The sequence below is a fragment of the Chinchilla lanigera genome, unplaced genomic scaffold (genome assembly GCF_000276665.1).
Source record: "Chinchilla lanigera isolate Chin_1 unplaced genomic scaffold, ChiLan1.0 scaffold00012, whole genome shotgun sequence".
Taxonomy (NCBI): domain Eukaryota; kingdom Metazoa; phylum Chordata; class Mammalia; order Rodentia; family Chinchillidae; genus Chinchilla; species Chinchilla lanigera.
In genome coordinates this window covers 4,461,283-4,475,844 of record NW_004955413.1, presented here as the reverse complement: position 1 = coordinate 4,475,844, position 14,562 = coordinate 4,461,283, and the positions used below count along the sequence as shown (strand labels likewise).

Sequence of the window (14,562 nt, the reverse complement as noted above, 5' to 3'; positions counted from 1 at the left end):
GTTGTTGAGACAGGCTGGCCTTGAACTGACTCTGTAGCCCAGGCTGGCCCTTGAACTCACAGAGATATTCTTATCTCAGCCTCCAGAGTGCTGGGATGACAGGCTTGCCCACCACACCCAGCATTACATTCAAAACTTTTATAAATGTCTTCATATCCTCCTTGAAGACTTATTACTTCATCTCCAATACTTAGCACAAGTCATTGAATTAGAGCCAGAAACTTCTAAATGCTTTACATCTTGTCTATAGATATGCAATAGATACACATGAAAGGTCTGATAAACAGGCTCAGGAGGTCAATGCATGCTGGCCTTCACGTGTTTGTAACCAGTCTGGTTCAGTGTCTTTGGCATCTTTCATGTCGCCTTGCTTAGAGTGGCACTTAAGAAATATTCCATAAGCAACAGTTATGCTCAGGGAGTCCTTGCTATGTACCAGGCTGTGTGCTAAGTGCTCTTCCTGGATTTATTTTATTTTTTGGCTTTTTGAGACAGGGTCTCGCTATGCAGTTCAGGCTGGTCTTGAGCTCACTTTGTAGCCCAGCCTGGTCTCGAGCTTGTAAGGATCCTCCTCCCTCAGCCTCCCGAGTGCTGGGATTACAGGTGTGTGCCACCAAGCCTGGATTTTTTTTTTTTTTTTTTTTTTTTTCTTTTTAGCAATAGTCTATTTTTCTTCCTAGGCTGACCTCAAAGTCATTATCTTCTTGCCTCAGCCGTCAGAGTAGCTGGGGTTACAAGTACATGCCACTTTGCATGTTTCACCTACATTGTTTCCACTCTAAGACAACCTTGTGATGTAACTACTCTCCTTATTCCCATTGTACATAAGAGGAAACACATTTGGATAGTTTGGCAACCTCCCCAGCGTGTCACTTGGAACAGCTCTCTGAAACAGGACAAGGAGGCACACACTTGTAGTCCCAGCCACTTAGGAAGCTGAGGCTGGAGGATGCTTCAATTCAGGCTACATAGTGAGACCCACATCTTAAAACAACAAAGCCTTAGCCCTGTGCTCTACCGACTGACAGAGACCATCAGTCTAGGAAGGGACTGACTGCTGTGTGAAGAACAGCTGGAGACCAGACACCTACAGCCCGGAGCCCTGGACACAGTTCGAAACCTGGTGTCAGCAGCCCAGGGTGAGTCTGGCCTAGGACAGAAAGAGACCACCCCATCAACAGTGACCCAGAGTCTCAGGGACTTGGAAACCAGGCCGTCAAATGGAGGTGCTTACAGGACTCCATACCCCTTGTCCTCAGGGGTTGAGGAGCCAGCCGCCCAGGCAGCCCACCCGTATCCACCGTGCACAGCCATAGGGGTCCCAGAACGCGGTTCGTCATCAGAGGCTTCACTCAGAGTAGGGACCGCCCGGGTGGACGCTGGGGCGGCGACGGGAGGAATACTGTCCTGGAGTCCTCTCCGCGCAGGTCACCCCTGGGGAGGTGACCAGAGGTTCAGCAAACCGCGCGGGCTCCTACACTGACCCGCGAGGCGGGCGCAGTCCGCTTCCGCCTCCGGAAGCCGTGGCCACCGCCGGCGATCCAGGGGGCGTGGCCTGAGCGGTGACTGGCGGGTCAACCGCCCGGGGGCGGGGCTCCGCGCTGGAGGCGGAAGCGGTTCCCGCAGATCCCGGTGCCCCCTCGGCGTCTCTCGGCTGCTTCCTTCCGAGGTCCTGCGGCCCCCGGCCAGGACGGAGACCAGGCGAGGTTGGGGACGGTGGCGGCAGGAGCTCGGGGCGGCCACGGGGGGCGGCCCATGGAGAGGTCGGAAGGGGGTGGACTTGGCATTCCGTGCGACCCGACACAGATGGGGCGCAGGCAGGGTGATGGACCCAGGAGCTTTGGGGACGCAGGCCGGTCTGCGCGCAGGGGTGAAAAGACGGGGTGCCTGGGTGAGGACCCCCCAGGGCACTGCGCTTCAGGTCCCTTTCCCTCCCATCTCCCCTGCAGATCAGTCCCTCTTGGAGCTGCACTTTTACAAGAGAGGCGCCCCTGCAAGACTGTCCGGGGGAGTCGGCCGGCTGCTCACCTCCATGGGCCAGACGGCCCTGGCAGCGGGCGGTAGCAGCACCCCTGCCCCGCAGGCCCTCTACCCGGACCCCTCTCGTCCCGAGGGCTTGGAGGAGCTCCTGTCCGCTCCCCCTCTAGATTTGGGGGCCCAAAGGCACCACGGCTGGAACCCCAAGGACTGCTCCGAGAACATCGTGGTCAAGGAAGAGGGGTTGTGCTTTGAGCGGCGGCCGGTGGCCCAGAGCACGGATGGGGCCCGGGGAAAGAGGGGCTACTCGCGGGGCCTGCACGCCTGGGAGATCAGCTGGCCCCGGGAGCAGAGGGGCACTCACGCCGTGGTGGGCGTGGCCACGGCTAGCGCCCCGCTGCAGGCTGACCACTACGCGGCGCTGCTGGGCAGCAACAGCGAGTCGTGGGGCTGGGACATTGGGCGAGGGAGGCTGTACCATCAGAGCAAGGGCCCTGACGCTCCCCGGTATCCAGCCCGACCACAGGGTGAGCAGCTGGCGGTGCCGGAGAGGCTGCTGGTGGTTCTGGACATGGAGGAGGGAACTCTGGGCTACGCTGTTGGGGGCACCTACCTGGGGCCAGCCTTCCGCGGACTGAAGGGCAGGACCCTCTATCCCGCCGTAAGCGCAGTCTGGGGCCAGTGCCAGGTCCGCATCCGCTACCTGGGCGAGAGGAGAGGTGAGGCCAGGGCCGAGTGTGGGGAGAGGACTCACTGGTGGCCGCGGTTTGGGGTGGGTCCTCAAGTGTGGGTGGGTCTTCATTTGACCTGTCTGTTTGGGGCCAGGCATGGCCAAGGGTCTAATTCAGTCCACCAGCAACAGGTAAAGCCAAGGCTTGGGAAAGCAACTTCCGGGTTCTTCTGGCTAGTACGTGGCTGCACCACAGGATGGAGGAAGGCAGGGTTAGACTTCACAGGAGATAACACCTCCTGAACAAGAAGGGCGAAGGGTTGGACAGGTAAGTGGGCTGGGTGTACAGCCCCAAAAAGGACTGGCAGTGCCAGGCACCCAAAGTGTAGCAGATTCGCTGGGATCTGACCTGTCTCTGAGCCACATAGCTACTTCCTTCTTCAAACCCCACGATGAAGCCACAGGGACCCAGGGCACCAGGAAGGAGAGCAGAGCCAGGCCTTGGGTGGGGCCGAAGGGGCGGTGCCTCCTTGGGAACTGAGGCCAGGTTTGGGAGCTGGCTCTGGCAGTTGATGGCCTCAGCAGAGGCCAAATGCCTGACCTCCTGTCACCCAGAGAGACTGCACAGTGGAGAAAGGTCAGCCTTCCTTGCGCCTCCTAAGCCTAGCTCCAAGGGCTTTTCTGGAATCCAAGCCTGGGCCAGCTCTACCACTGTTGGAGCCACCTTGGCCTGCTGCTTGGAGGGACAGGGAGCGTCACCCCTGGCCAACTAGGGATGTGCAATACAGAACTCCAGGGAGCCCAAGATCTCCCTCAGCCAGGAGGCAGGCTCAGAGCAGGAAAGCAGAAGCTGGGTAGGACCTTGTAGTGTGAGGAGTGTGGTCAGGCCGTGTCCTGCTTAACCTCCTGCCTTCTCTCCTCCAGCGGAGCCACACTCCCTCCTGCACCTGAGCCGCCTGTGTGTGCGCCACACCCTGGGGGATACCCGGCTTCTCCAAGTGTCTGCTCTGCCCTTACCCCTTGCCATGAAGCGATACCTGCTTTACCAGTGACCCTGTGACACCACCCCTACCCTGGACCTACTAAAGCCAGTGAGGCTGGGCCTCTTCTGCAGCCCAAGCTCTGGGATCTCAACAGGACCACAGGCACCAGAACAGCCCAGGCAAGAGGATATTCCAGGGTGCCACAGCTTGGTATTCAAGACCTTTTTCAAGTAATAGGAGAGGGGCTGTGGATTTAGCTCAATGGTGCAACACCTGCCTGGCAAGCGTGAGGTCCTGAGTTCAATTCCCGATACCAGAAAAAAAAAAAAGTAAATGTTAAAGGTGAAAAAAGTAAGAGATACATTATTATAGAAACCTATTCATGGTTGTTTGGTTTTGTTATTTTTTTTTTTTTTTTTTTTTTTGCACAAGTGATAAAGTCCTGTAACTGCCTTAAAAAGGACAGAGATTGCTGGGTGTGGTGGGCATACCTGTAATCCCAGCACTAGGGAGGCTGAGGCAGGAGGGTCACTGTGAGTTTGAGGCCAGCATGAATTACATAGGGAGACCCTGTTTCAAAAAATAACAAATATGGGCAAGTACAGTGAAGGACAAGCACATACCTTAGTGCCAGGTGTTTATTTCCCTTACATGTGGGACAGCTCAGACACAGCACACACAGGGTCAGCACTGTGAGAGGGGAGCATCCCTGCCTCTAAAGGGAGGACTGTCAAGGTGTGATGGAGAGGATGACTTCTATACTGCCCTCAGCAGGGCCTGAGGGGGACCATGAGCAAGCTCCATTCCTTCTGCCTCTCAGTCAAGGAGCAGCAACCTCGCAGCTCTGATCAGAGTAAGCGGTGAAAGGATTGGCCTGGTCCCAACCGTTATGGGGAGGTGTAAACACTCAAGGAAGGTGCGCTGGACTGGGCCGCTGGAGGGGCAGGTGACATCATCAGAAGCATGGGGGGGCATCGATGGGCTTCTGGGCTGTCTGTCCCCTGGCTTAGCAGGAAGGGTAGGGGAGATGATGGCACTTAGTGTTTGGCATTGATGATGTCCACAAATTCGGGCTTGAGGGAAGCACCACCCACAAGGAAGCCGTCCACGTCAGGCTGGCTTGCCAGCTCTTTGCAGGTTGGCCCAGTCACAGAACCTGGGAAGGGGGAGAAAGGTGAGTACGTCCCCATCCCTGCCTCCATCTCCCACCCAGCCCACCCCACAGGTGGGAGGCCAACGCCACTCACCTCCATAAATGATCCGGGTGCTCTGAGCCACTGCATCAGAGACGTTGGACTTAAGCCATCCCCGGAGCTTCTCATGTACTTCCTGGGCCTAGAATGAAAAAGCAGACTAAGTAAGACATGTCCTGCTCCTCAGCCAAATAGGAAAAATCACTAGCACCAGTAGAGTTAGTTTGGTTTATTTTGGTTTTTTTTTTTTGTCTTTTTGAGGCAGGGTCTCTCTATGCAGTTCAGGCTGGCCTTGAGCTCACTTTGTAGCCCAGGCTGGTCTCGAACTCACAACAGTCCTCCTGTGTTAGCCTCCCAGTGCTGGGATTACAGGTGTGTGCCACCATACCCAGCCTAGTAGAGTTAGTTTGGTTTCCATGCAAGAACCTTGGGACCTGAGTCAGAATGCCATGGCTCTCTTCCCAACCAGGCCCTGGAATGGATGCCCTGGAACAAGTCACTGTCTCTCTAGGCTTGGGGACTCCACCTCTAAAATGAGGGACTTACGGAAGACAAATAGGTAGAAAGGAGACAAGGAAATCAAAAATTTAAAAGTTGTACTTTAAAGAGAAACTGCAGCTTCAGAATACAAGCCTGGGTTTATTAATGTTTTTTCTTTGTATTTACATTTTCTCTTTCTCCCAAAACAGCAAACCTGAGCAGCTCCCTTTCAGCTGCAAAGGGGTCTGCCTGTCCCATTTTACTAGCAAATGGTCCTCTTATACCCAGGAAGGGACTGCCCTTCTGGCATTTCCCTAGGAATAGCTCACTAAGAGTGGACCATCCTCTCCCACCCTCTGAGACTAAAACTAGGTTATCAAATTCCACAGATTTCCACCGCCCAAAAACACAAAAAATCCCTAGTGCCGGGCATGGTGGCACACAGCTGTAATCCCAGCACTCGGGAGGCTGAGGCAGGTGGATCTTTGTGAGTCTGAGACCAGCCTGAGCTACAAAGTGAGCTCAAGGTTAGCCTGAACTGTATAGCGAGACCCTGCCTTAAAAAGACAAAAAAAAAAAAAAAAATCCCTAGTTCCTAACTGTACTATGCCTCATGTCTTTGAGCACCCACACTCTACTCAAGTATGTCCTATATCTTCCTCTAGTAAATCCATCCTATGCCTTTTTAAAAAAGAAACAAATAAAATGAGAGAAGGCCCAGATGGTCTCTATGCCTATCTGGTTCTGAGGCAAGACAGGATGAGGGCAGGGCTCCTGGGCCCAGGTACCTGTTGAGGTGTTGCTGTCTTTCCGGTACCAATGGCCCACACAGGTTCATAGGCCAACACAACCTTGCTCCAGTCCTTCACATTATCTGCAGGACAGAGATCACAAAGAAAAGGGTAACTATGAAGGCGCTATCCAGACAAGTCCCCCAGGGTATGAGGAATGATGGCCTACTGCCCCCTGGTGGCTTTGAGGAGTCTCTGGATGACATCTGTGCTCTCCAGGACAGAAATGTGCTAAGGACCAAGCAAGGAAACCCCAAGGCAAGCTAAAGGGTGTTCCACCCCACACACTCTATCTCTGCCCAACCCCCAAGGCACACATGTCCCCTTCTCTGGAGATACCTGAGATGACCTTGGTTTGCTCAAAAACGACCTTCTCCGTGATGCCAGCTTCCCTTTCATCAAGCTTCTCCCCGATGCAAGCGATAACTCCTAGTCCCTCTGCCAGGGCATGGGCCACCTTCTGCCCAATCAGCTGTGGGGGGCAGAGCTGGTGAGACACCCTCTAGAAACAAGGCATCTTCTATCTCCTGTCCTGGTCACTACTCACCTCATCTGACTCCCCAAAGACATGCCTTCTCTCCGAGTGGCCCAGGACTACCCATGTGGCTCCAAGGTCTTTGATCATGCCAGGGCTGAAGGAACAGATACGCCAAAGTTCACCAGGAAACCCACCTCGTGGCTCTCCCCTGAGCAAGGCATCCTCTCCACTTCTCTCACCTGATCTCCCCAGTGAAGGCCCCGTTAGTCACTTTGTAGCAGTTCTGAGCAGCCACAGCTATCTTAGGGTCCAGCTTCTGCCGGGCGAAGTCGATGTAGGCAGTGGGGGGTGCACAAACCACCTCTGGGCATGAAATCATGGCAACAGATGAGATCCATGAAAGTTCCCCATGCCAGGGAGCCCCCCAGCCATCCCTCCTTCCTTCCTTCTGCTCTCCCCTTTTTACCCCAGCAAGATGACCTCTGTCCACTTCCCAGCCCAGGCTGGGCCTGCACCCAACCGTGGAGCCATCCAAACGCCCCTGACAGGGTACAGCTCTCTCTCTGCCCTCTGCTCTTTTAACAGCTGTGGCTCCAATTTCCTTGGGCTATTCTGGGCATGGGTACCTCTCAGACTCAGCATTCTCCGGGGGCCAGCCCTGCTTCCCTTCTAAAATAGTCCACTCCCCCTTACCCAACAAGGCACTGATTTTCAGCAAAAGAAGGGGCCGACTCCTGACCATATATTTGTTTTTGCGGACTAAGACAGAAAGGGATGCCCCTGTGGCCAGACCCGTGGCTCTGTGATTTCGGCGGGTGGGTTAGGGATGGAGGTCAGCACTTTGCCAGTGGGCGGCCTGGAGTCCATTAGCTCATAGAGGCCTTGTGCTCTCCAGTTCCACGTTCGGGGAAGCTGTAGGACCCTCTCATCATTCCCAGTGGCTCAGCCTGTTTAGTACCAGCTCAAACCCTGCTGCGGAAGGCTGCAGAGGGGAAGGGATCTGAGACCCAGAGGCATGGGGAGGAGCCTCAGGCTACGTGCGGAGGCGCACGATGAGCGGCGCGGCCGGGCCAGGTAGCGGGGAGCGTGCGCGCCAGCCCAGCCTCCTCCCCCTCTTGTCGGGGCTCAAGCTGCTTCTCCCGATTGACCGACCCTATGGGCTTAGGCTCTGCTCCGCTCAGCTCAGCTCCTTCCCCAGCTCTGGCCGGCGCGGCCCCAGTTCTGGCCCGAGGGCCATCTTCCTCCCGGGGACCCAGGGAGTCCCTTCCCGCCCCACAGGCCATGGACACCGGCAAATGCTCTCGACGCAGCTCGGGCCCCGCGGCTGTGGGGCCACTGTGTGGGCACCAGACATCCTTGCCCCTCAGCCCCGGGCCCAGGTCCGCGTGGGGACTGGGGAGGACGCTGCCAGGCCCGAGCTTCCCAGGCCCCGCGGCTCCCGCAGAGCGCTCACCAGTGTCGGCCGGCACCTTGGCGGCGTTCAGGGTGTTGATGAGCTCCCCCAGGGTGTTCTTCCGCCCGTTCATCTTCCAGTTGCCCCCCACGAAGAACTTCCTGGACGGCGCCATGGTGCTGGAGCCGACACACTGAAGGTCAGGATCAGCGCGCAGCCGCGGGCACGGCCTGCTTATGTAGAGGCTGGCGAAGCAGAAGCCCGCATCGCGCCCCGCCCTGCCCCGCCCCCTTCCCCCGCGGGGTTCCAGCGTCCACCGCCTAGCAACGTTCGTTCCAGCGCTGGGGCTGGGCGCTCCCGCCTGCACGCCTGGCTCGGAAGGAGGCCAGCACCTGTGTTCGGGAAACCCACTTCTCGACTTCAGCCCCAAGGATGGACTGAAGTCCTACCCGGAGCAGCAACTTGAGCTTGGCTCAGCTCGCTCCCTGGGGAGCACCGGCCCTGGGAAAGAGGCCCCTACTCTCAAGGTAGCTCCGCAGGCGTCCTGGGACTGGCCCGCAGGTGCCAGGCAAATAGGGGAAGGGGCAGCCCACGCCTGCGCAGCCGAACCCCGCGGCAAATGTGCGGACACTTCTCTTCCACCCGAACAGCTCACCCTAGCCCCAGCTGGCCCGAGTGAGGCCTACAAGACACCACAGGAGCTTTTTGTTGTTGTTTTTTTTTGAGACAGGGTCTCGCTATGCAGTTCAGGCTGGCCTTGAGCTCACTTTGTAGCCCAGGCTGGTCTCGAACCCACAACGATCCTCCTGCCTCAGCTTCCTAGTGCCTAGTGCTGGGATTACAGGCGTGCACCACCACACCCGGCTGCCACGGCGGGTTTTGGGAAACAATCAGGCAGGGCCCCACCTTTCCTTGGCTTTGCGCTGCATTTCATGTCACTCTAGCCTACTTCCCCATCTCACTGCACTGGGGGGGGGGGCAAGGGACAGAGCTGAGCTTCCTCATCTTCCCCAGGAAGGCAAGCCCCTCCCAAAGTACCGAACAGGATGGTTTCCCAATGTACTTTTATTCACATCGTGTAATTTGGCATTTTCCAGAGGACAAGGAAGAGACAGGATGGGGGGAAAGACTGAGGCAGGAGGGCAAAGGGGGCAGTCCCCATGTCCCTCATATCCCTCCTTGCCCAAACAAGAGTGAACACATAGGGGCAGGGGAGGGCAAAGCTCCCTCCCCTGGAAGAGGATGCACAAAGCCACACCCACGGCACCCAAATCAGAACCGGCCCTGGTCAGGGCTGGTCAGGGCAGCTCGGAGAAGCAGAGCACTGTGCGAGGCGCAGGGGAAGCAAGTCTCTTTACAGCTGGGCAGTGGGCCCGGCGCTAGCCCCTGCTACTCCAGTGCCCTCTGCTCTGCTTGGCCATTTTCCTATGGCCTCAAGCTCCTTCCTTGCTGCTGGGGACAGAAGAAAAAGGTGCACAGCAGGGGCTACAGGCCCTGGCCCTCATGCCTGCTGTTCTGTCCCTTGGACTCCATGGATAGGATGGGATGGTCTTAGCTGGCCACTCTCTGGTAGAAGTAGATGTAGCCCAGGTCCTTGGGTGGCTTCTCGGAGGCACACACTTTCTGGTCATTGTAGATCACCCATCTGGGGAGGTGGAAGAGACGGAAAAGGATGCACAAAGAGCATTCCAAGTCACACCAACTTCATCTCTCAGCCAGCCCCTGGGGTTGGGAGAGCTCCTGGGGCAAAACCCTCAGCGTTCTCTGCCTTGATTCCCAAGGGAGTCTGGCCGCTGTGCTCTGGAGGGAACTTCTGGATCTAGTAAGGGTTGCTTCCCTGGTGTCTTCAGACCCTCCACTTCCAGCCACCCTCCACACAGCCCCAACAGGCAGGGCCAGCAGCCTTTCTGAGCCAGTCAGTATGTTTGGTTTTGCAGGCCTCTGATCTGATGCAACTACTCAGCTTCCCTGTTGCCACACGCGTTCACAGGCAGTAAACAACCAGTGACTGTCCAGCCACATGCCACTGGCTGAGGCAGGTGACCAGATTCAGCCCCTGGGCTATAGTCCACCTCTCTGTGCGGCAATGAATCCTCCCGGCTTCAGGTGTATCACATCCCTCAGACAGTCCTGAAGACCCCTAGGGACTTCCAGGTGCCCCTCCTCACTCCCACCACCACCTCACTCCCACTGCACACGGCCAGCCCTCACCTGCCTTCCTTCTTGATGTGGCAGACGTAGTGACCACACATGGTAGAGGTGCCCATGTGACTAATGAAGGCAAAGAGCTGATACTCTGGGGAATGAGACAGACAGAAGGCAGAGGGGAAAATAGGAGAAAGACCCTTGAGTGACAGTTCCGAGATGTATGTAACAGCTCAAACTCGGAGCAGGAGCTTCAGGGGATGTGGGGGAACGTCTTGGGCCAAAGCCACCTGAGCCTGCTAGGTCCCACCCTCATAAGTCCTGTTCGTGGGAAAAGGAACCCTCTGGCCTAAGAAAAGCAGAGCTGCTTGGAATGAGGGCCCTGGTGTACCACAGTGGTAGACACCACCAGGTCTGTCCTGTTTCCCAGGAACACTCACTTCCAGGGCCATCCCGGACTTTAGGTCCCACCGGCACAGACTCAGAGATGGAGTCAGCAGCTGAGCGGCCCTCAGAGATGTCCATGGCTGCTTCTGCATCCAGATCGTCAATGTGACTGAAGATCCAGTCCACCGCCCGTTCCAAACTATTGTTCTTGGAGAGGAGGGAAGTGTTACTTTTCCTGACCAGCCTCAGCTCCTCCACTGCAGCCACTGAGCACTTCCCCCAGCATTGGTCCTTGATCTTACTCACCCAAGATGGAACCTCAGGCCCACCCCCTTCTTCCCATGGGCTCCGGGTCCTTCACCAGGGCAATCATACCGTTGCCCGCAGAGCTTTCAGGGCCTGGTCCCTGGAGAAGCCCATGGACACGATGGTGGTCACACAGTCCTCCGGTGGGGGGTCAGCTGCTGCACTTGTGGAGCCAGGCCCACTGGAGCCAGGCAGGATGAGGGGGTTTGCAAAATCTGTGGGTGTGGAGGGGTTAAAGTGTGTGGAAGACGATGGGGGCCCTGGTCCACCCTGCCACCTGCTCCTGCCTACCTGGATCATCCATGTGGGACATAACCCAGTTCATGGCAGCCTCAGCCCCACTGTTGCCTGTGTAGTAGACAGCTTTGCGGCAGGCATCCATGGGAAAGCCCATTTCTACCAGCTGTATGATGACAGATTCGTCCAACATGGGTGCTGTGACAGGGAAACATGGGCACCATGACCTGACTGCTGGGCTATGATTTCTATTTACTTTTTTCCTCCCACATGCTGGGCCCCAGTCACCCATTCCAATCACCCATTCCATGCATTTTTCTTCCATGGATGGCATTTTAGCCCAGAGCTAAAAGTAACACAAACTGTAATGTGGGCCTAGCATCCCAAACAGTATCACCTTCTTGTCATTCTCAGAATGGGCCCACTTCTAAAGTATGATGTCCCCATTCCACCCAAACTAAGGCAGTAACAAGGGTACAGAGGGGCAATTAGGCCAATGCCACCATCATCCAAATGCAGAATGTGGCTGGGAGTGTTCTGGTTGGTCCCCCCATCCATCAAAAGACGGCAGAGGAAATGTGAAAGGGAGGACAGTAGAAACACAAAGGACAGGGTCTGGGGAAGCAAGGCAGAGAGGCCCCCCATCAGCATAGGAGACGCAGGCAGGAAGAAGAGTCACTAACATGTTGGAGAGGAGAAGTGAGGGGAGCAGAAGGAGTCTTCGTCTTCGTTGCCATAGAAACCAAGGCTACCTTTGGGCTCATCCGGAGTGACTAGGGGTGGGGCAATGTCAGGCAGCTCCTCCTCTCCCGGCTGCAGCCCTGTACCCCTCAGCTGGGAGATGTCTAGCTCTTCTGGCATCTCAATGGACACATCTGCAATTAGAAGGGCAGAAGGGTCACCTCAACAGCCCCCAAGGCCCACCTGCAAAAACACTTTGTGGAAAAAAAAAAAAAAAAAAAAAAAGACAAAGTGTATCATGTTCAGGTATAAATGCCCTAAGATGAATGTGATCACAGTATACACCTAAATCTTACCAATAAACTTAATTAAAAAAAATTTTTTTTGTGATTCTCAGTGCCTTGCCCCATAGCCTAGAACTGCTCAGAAAGAAGGAATTACTAAGTGTAGTACCAACTTCAGAGATCTTAGCATCACAGAAATTCTAGTGAGTCCACAAGTCAGGAGCTCTACCACCAAGAGCTACTGAAAAAACGGCCTTCAACTGGTGAGACAGAGGAACTAACGCTTCTGTGGGTCTCAACATCCTTATCTAGAAAATGAAGGTAAATCAGCAGTTTTCAACTGACAGCCTTAGAGCTGTAAGACTCATGAGGTGTTTCTTTTTATCTTTTTTTTGAGACAGGGTCTTGCTATGCAGTTCAGGCTGGTCTTGAGCTGATTTTGTAGCCCAGGCTGGTCTCAAACTTGCAACGATCCTCCTGCCTCAGCCTGCTGAGTGCTGGGATTACAGGTGTGTGCCACCATGCCCAGCTATTTAGGTGTTTCAAAATTATCAAAATGAAATTATAAAGCTAACACCACAAAAATAATTTTCAGTTGTAAATCCTAACTATAAAATGAAAACAACTGAGCCAAGCTTCACAGCAGACACCTATGATCCTAATACTTGGGAGCTGAGACAGGTAGAGTGCTAGTATGAGGCCACCCTGGGCTTTAGAGCCAGAACCCGTCTGAAAAAAAAAAAAAAGAAGAAAAAAATCAAAGATTCAATAGTTTTATGCTTTTCAAACCAGATGCATTTTGAAACATCTAATATTAATTTTTTCCTTTTTCTGAGACGTCTGAGAAACACTGATTTGTGTGTGCTAAGGCCCTTTGTTTTCTAGCAAAGCCTGCTTCACCGCCCTCAGCCCGGCCACCATACCCAGTTTCTTGGGCACCCAGTCTAAGCCGAAGGTGAACTTCTTGATCTGGATGACCAGGTAGTCAGGGAATGAGGCAAACCGTGTGGTCCTAGGGAAGAAAGAAGGTGCTTGTACCCAAGGACTGCAGGCTCTCCTCTCTTGAAACCATCACCCTGGGCCTTGATCACTCCTGGACAGAGCACAAAGGGCTGGGGGCCTCATCCTGGAGACCAAAGCACTCCTGCAGCTTGTAAGCCTGTGTCAGGGACCAATGGCCAGGCTGAAAGGCGGCCCATCTGCTGAAAGTCCAAATGTGGAGCCTCATTCTTCCTGGCTCTCTGACCATGGAAATCCTCTGCTGACAGTAAGTGCCACAATGAAGGGAAGAAACCCTGCACTCTGGGAGAAGAGAAAGTGGTGGGGCAGGGAAGGTGACAAGACAAGGTCATTACCGTGTCTACCGCTGCTAGGGCCTCTTGGTTCCCTCAGGGAAGGATCACCAGCCCTGGAAGGTTCAACCCTGAGATCCCAAGCAAAACGGATGAAAGCATCAATAGGCAAGAGGCAGCTGTGTCTATGAGGATTGCCCTGCTGCAGCCTGCAGCCTGCAGCCTGCGCCCAGGCTGGGACTTACTTGACAGCTACAGACTTGGCCTGCAGGGCCGTGCTCCAGAAGTCATCCACCTGTTCCGGGGCCCCATAGGCCTCCAGGCAGGAGCTAAAGGGCACCTGCGCCCGAACCAGCTCTGGCAGTGGCACCTTCTCCTCTTCAGCCTGCCGCTTCTTCTCCTCATACTCTAGAAGCTCCTCTGGAGAGACAATTGGGTAGCATGTCCTTAGAGGGCACTGCCTCTTCCCACCTCAGCCTCGAGACTACTCCAGCTATTTCTCCACCTTCCCAAAACTATTTATTTATTTATTTAGTCTTTTTGAGATGGAGTCTCGCTATGCAGAGCTCACTTTGTAGCCCAAGCTGGTCTCAAACTCACAAAGAGCCTCCTGCCTCAGTCTCCTAGGTGCCGGGATTACAGGCATGCGCCACATGCCCGGCCAAACATTTTTTTTTTTTTTTTTATTGGGAATCAAACTCAGTACCTTGCACTTGCCAGGCAGCTGCTTATGCCACTGAGTTATATCCCCAGCCCCAAAATCTAGACAATGGCCCCTTTCACCTTGCCTTTCTGTCTTAACACCATGCTGTTCCTGTCAAGTACCTACGTACCTGATGCACGCCCTGACCTCAGCCTCTGTGCGCGCAAGGCCTTGCGCAGCAGCCTACCTTTGTTAAGGGCTGCATCCATGGGCACAGGCAGCTGCATGATGTAGTCAACTCGCTGGGTGTACTTCACCTTCTCTGTGGCCAGGCACTTGATCTTCTCTTCCACCAAGAAGCGGAAAACTTCATTCGGGTTCTCAGAGCTCCGGCAATTCCTCTATGGGAAACAGGCAGGCAGGGCAGAGAGGTCTGGGCAAGCAGGGAACAGAATGGCCTACAAGGTGGTTAGAGTCAGGGGAGAAGGCGGTGGAAGGAAGAGGCCCACTCAGGAGCACGCAGATGCAGGAGGGGGTACAGCTTCCTCTCACCAGCCACCCTCCAACCCCCGTTCTGGCCCATCACAGCACTGTGTGACTATTTGGAAAGATGCTTGTTCTT

At 55.1% G+C, this 14,562-nt stretch overlaps 3 protein-coding genes across 6 annotated transcripts in view; 1 reads left to right on the top strand and 2 right to left on the bottom strand.

Annotated features, from left to right (window-relative positions):
- The first annotated feature begins 1,562 nt into the window (after positions 1-1,562).
- Spsb2 (splA/ryanodine receptor domain and SOCS box containing 2) lies at positions 1,563-4,149 on the top strand. Of its 2 annotated transcripts, none has more exons than XM_005378837.2 (3): positions 1,563-1,706; positions 1,950-2,696; positions 3,572-4,149. In XM_005378837.2, the coding sequence occupies exons 2-3, from the start codon at positions 2,033-2,035 to the stop codon at positions 3,697-3,699; spliced, it is 792 nt and encodes a 263-aa protein (XP_005378894.1). In that variant the 5' UTR covers positions 1,563-1,706; positions 1,950-2,032; the 3' UTR covers positions 3,700-4,149. The 2 variants fall into 2 exon arrangements, with proteins under 2 accessions (XP_005378894.1, XP_013366799.1); XM_013511345.1 differs by having other exon boundaries at positions 1,580-1,701.
- Positions 4,150-4,250: 101 nt separating this feature from the next.
- Tpi1 (triosephosphate isomerase 1) lies at positions 4,251-8,230 on the bottom strand. The gene is made up of 7 exons (XM_005378838.2): positions 8,026-8,230; positions 6,812-6,935; positions 6,642-6,726; positions 6,434-6,566; positions 6,092-6,177; positions 4,878-4,965; positions 4,251-4,786 (listed from the first exon to the last, which is right to left on the bottom strand). Exons 1-7 carry the CDS (start codon positions 8,138-8,140, stop codon positions 4,668-4,670), a joined length of 750 nt encoding a protein of 249 aa, XP_005378895.1. The 5' UTR covers positions 8,141-8,230; the 3' UTR covers positions 4,251-4,667.
- A 782-nt stretch (positions 8,231-9,012) lies between these two features.
- Usp5 (ubiquitin specific peptidase 5 (isopeptidase T)) overlaps positions 9,013-14,562 on the bottom strand; it is a 15,303-nt gene continuing 9,753 nt past the window's right edge. The window contains exons 12-20 of one of the 3 annotated variants that reach the window (XM_005378833.2): positions 14,188-14,341; positions 13,543-13,717; positions 12,929-13,017; positions 11,724-11,915; positions 11,095-11,238; positions 10,873-11,018; positions 10,551-10,704; positions 10,177-10,261; positions 9,013-9,610 (exon numbers count right to left, since the gene is read on the bottom strand). In XM_005378833.2, coding sequence (XP_005378890.1) covers positions 9,517-9,610; positions 10,177-10,261; positions 10,551-10,704; positions 10,873-11,018; positions 11,095-11,238; positions 11,724-11,915; positions 12,929-13,017; positions 13,543-13,717; positions 14,188-14,341 — 1,233 coding nt within the window. In that variant the 3' untranslated portion in view covers positions 9,013-9,516. The remainder of the gene's footprint in view (positions 9,611-10,176; positions 10,262-10,550; positions 10,705-10,872; positions 11,019-11,094; positions 11,239-11,723; positions 11,916-12,928; positions 13,018-13,542; positions 13,718-14,187; positions 14,342-14,562) is intronic. The other 2 variants (XM_005378834.2, XM_005378836.2) reach the window with 2 other exon arrangements.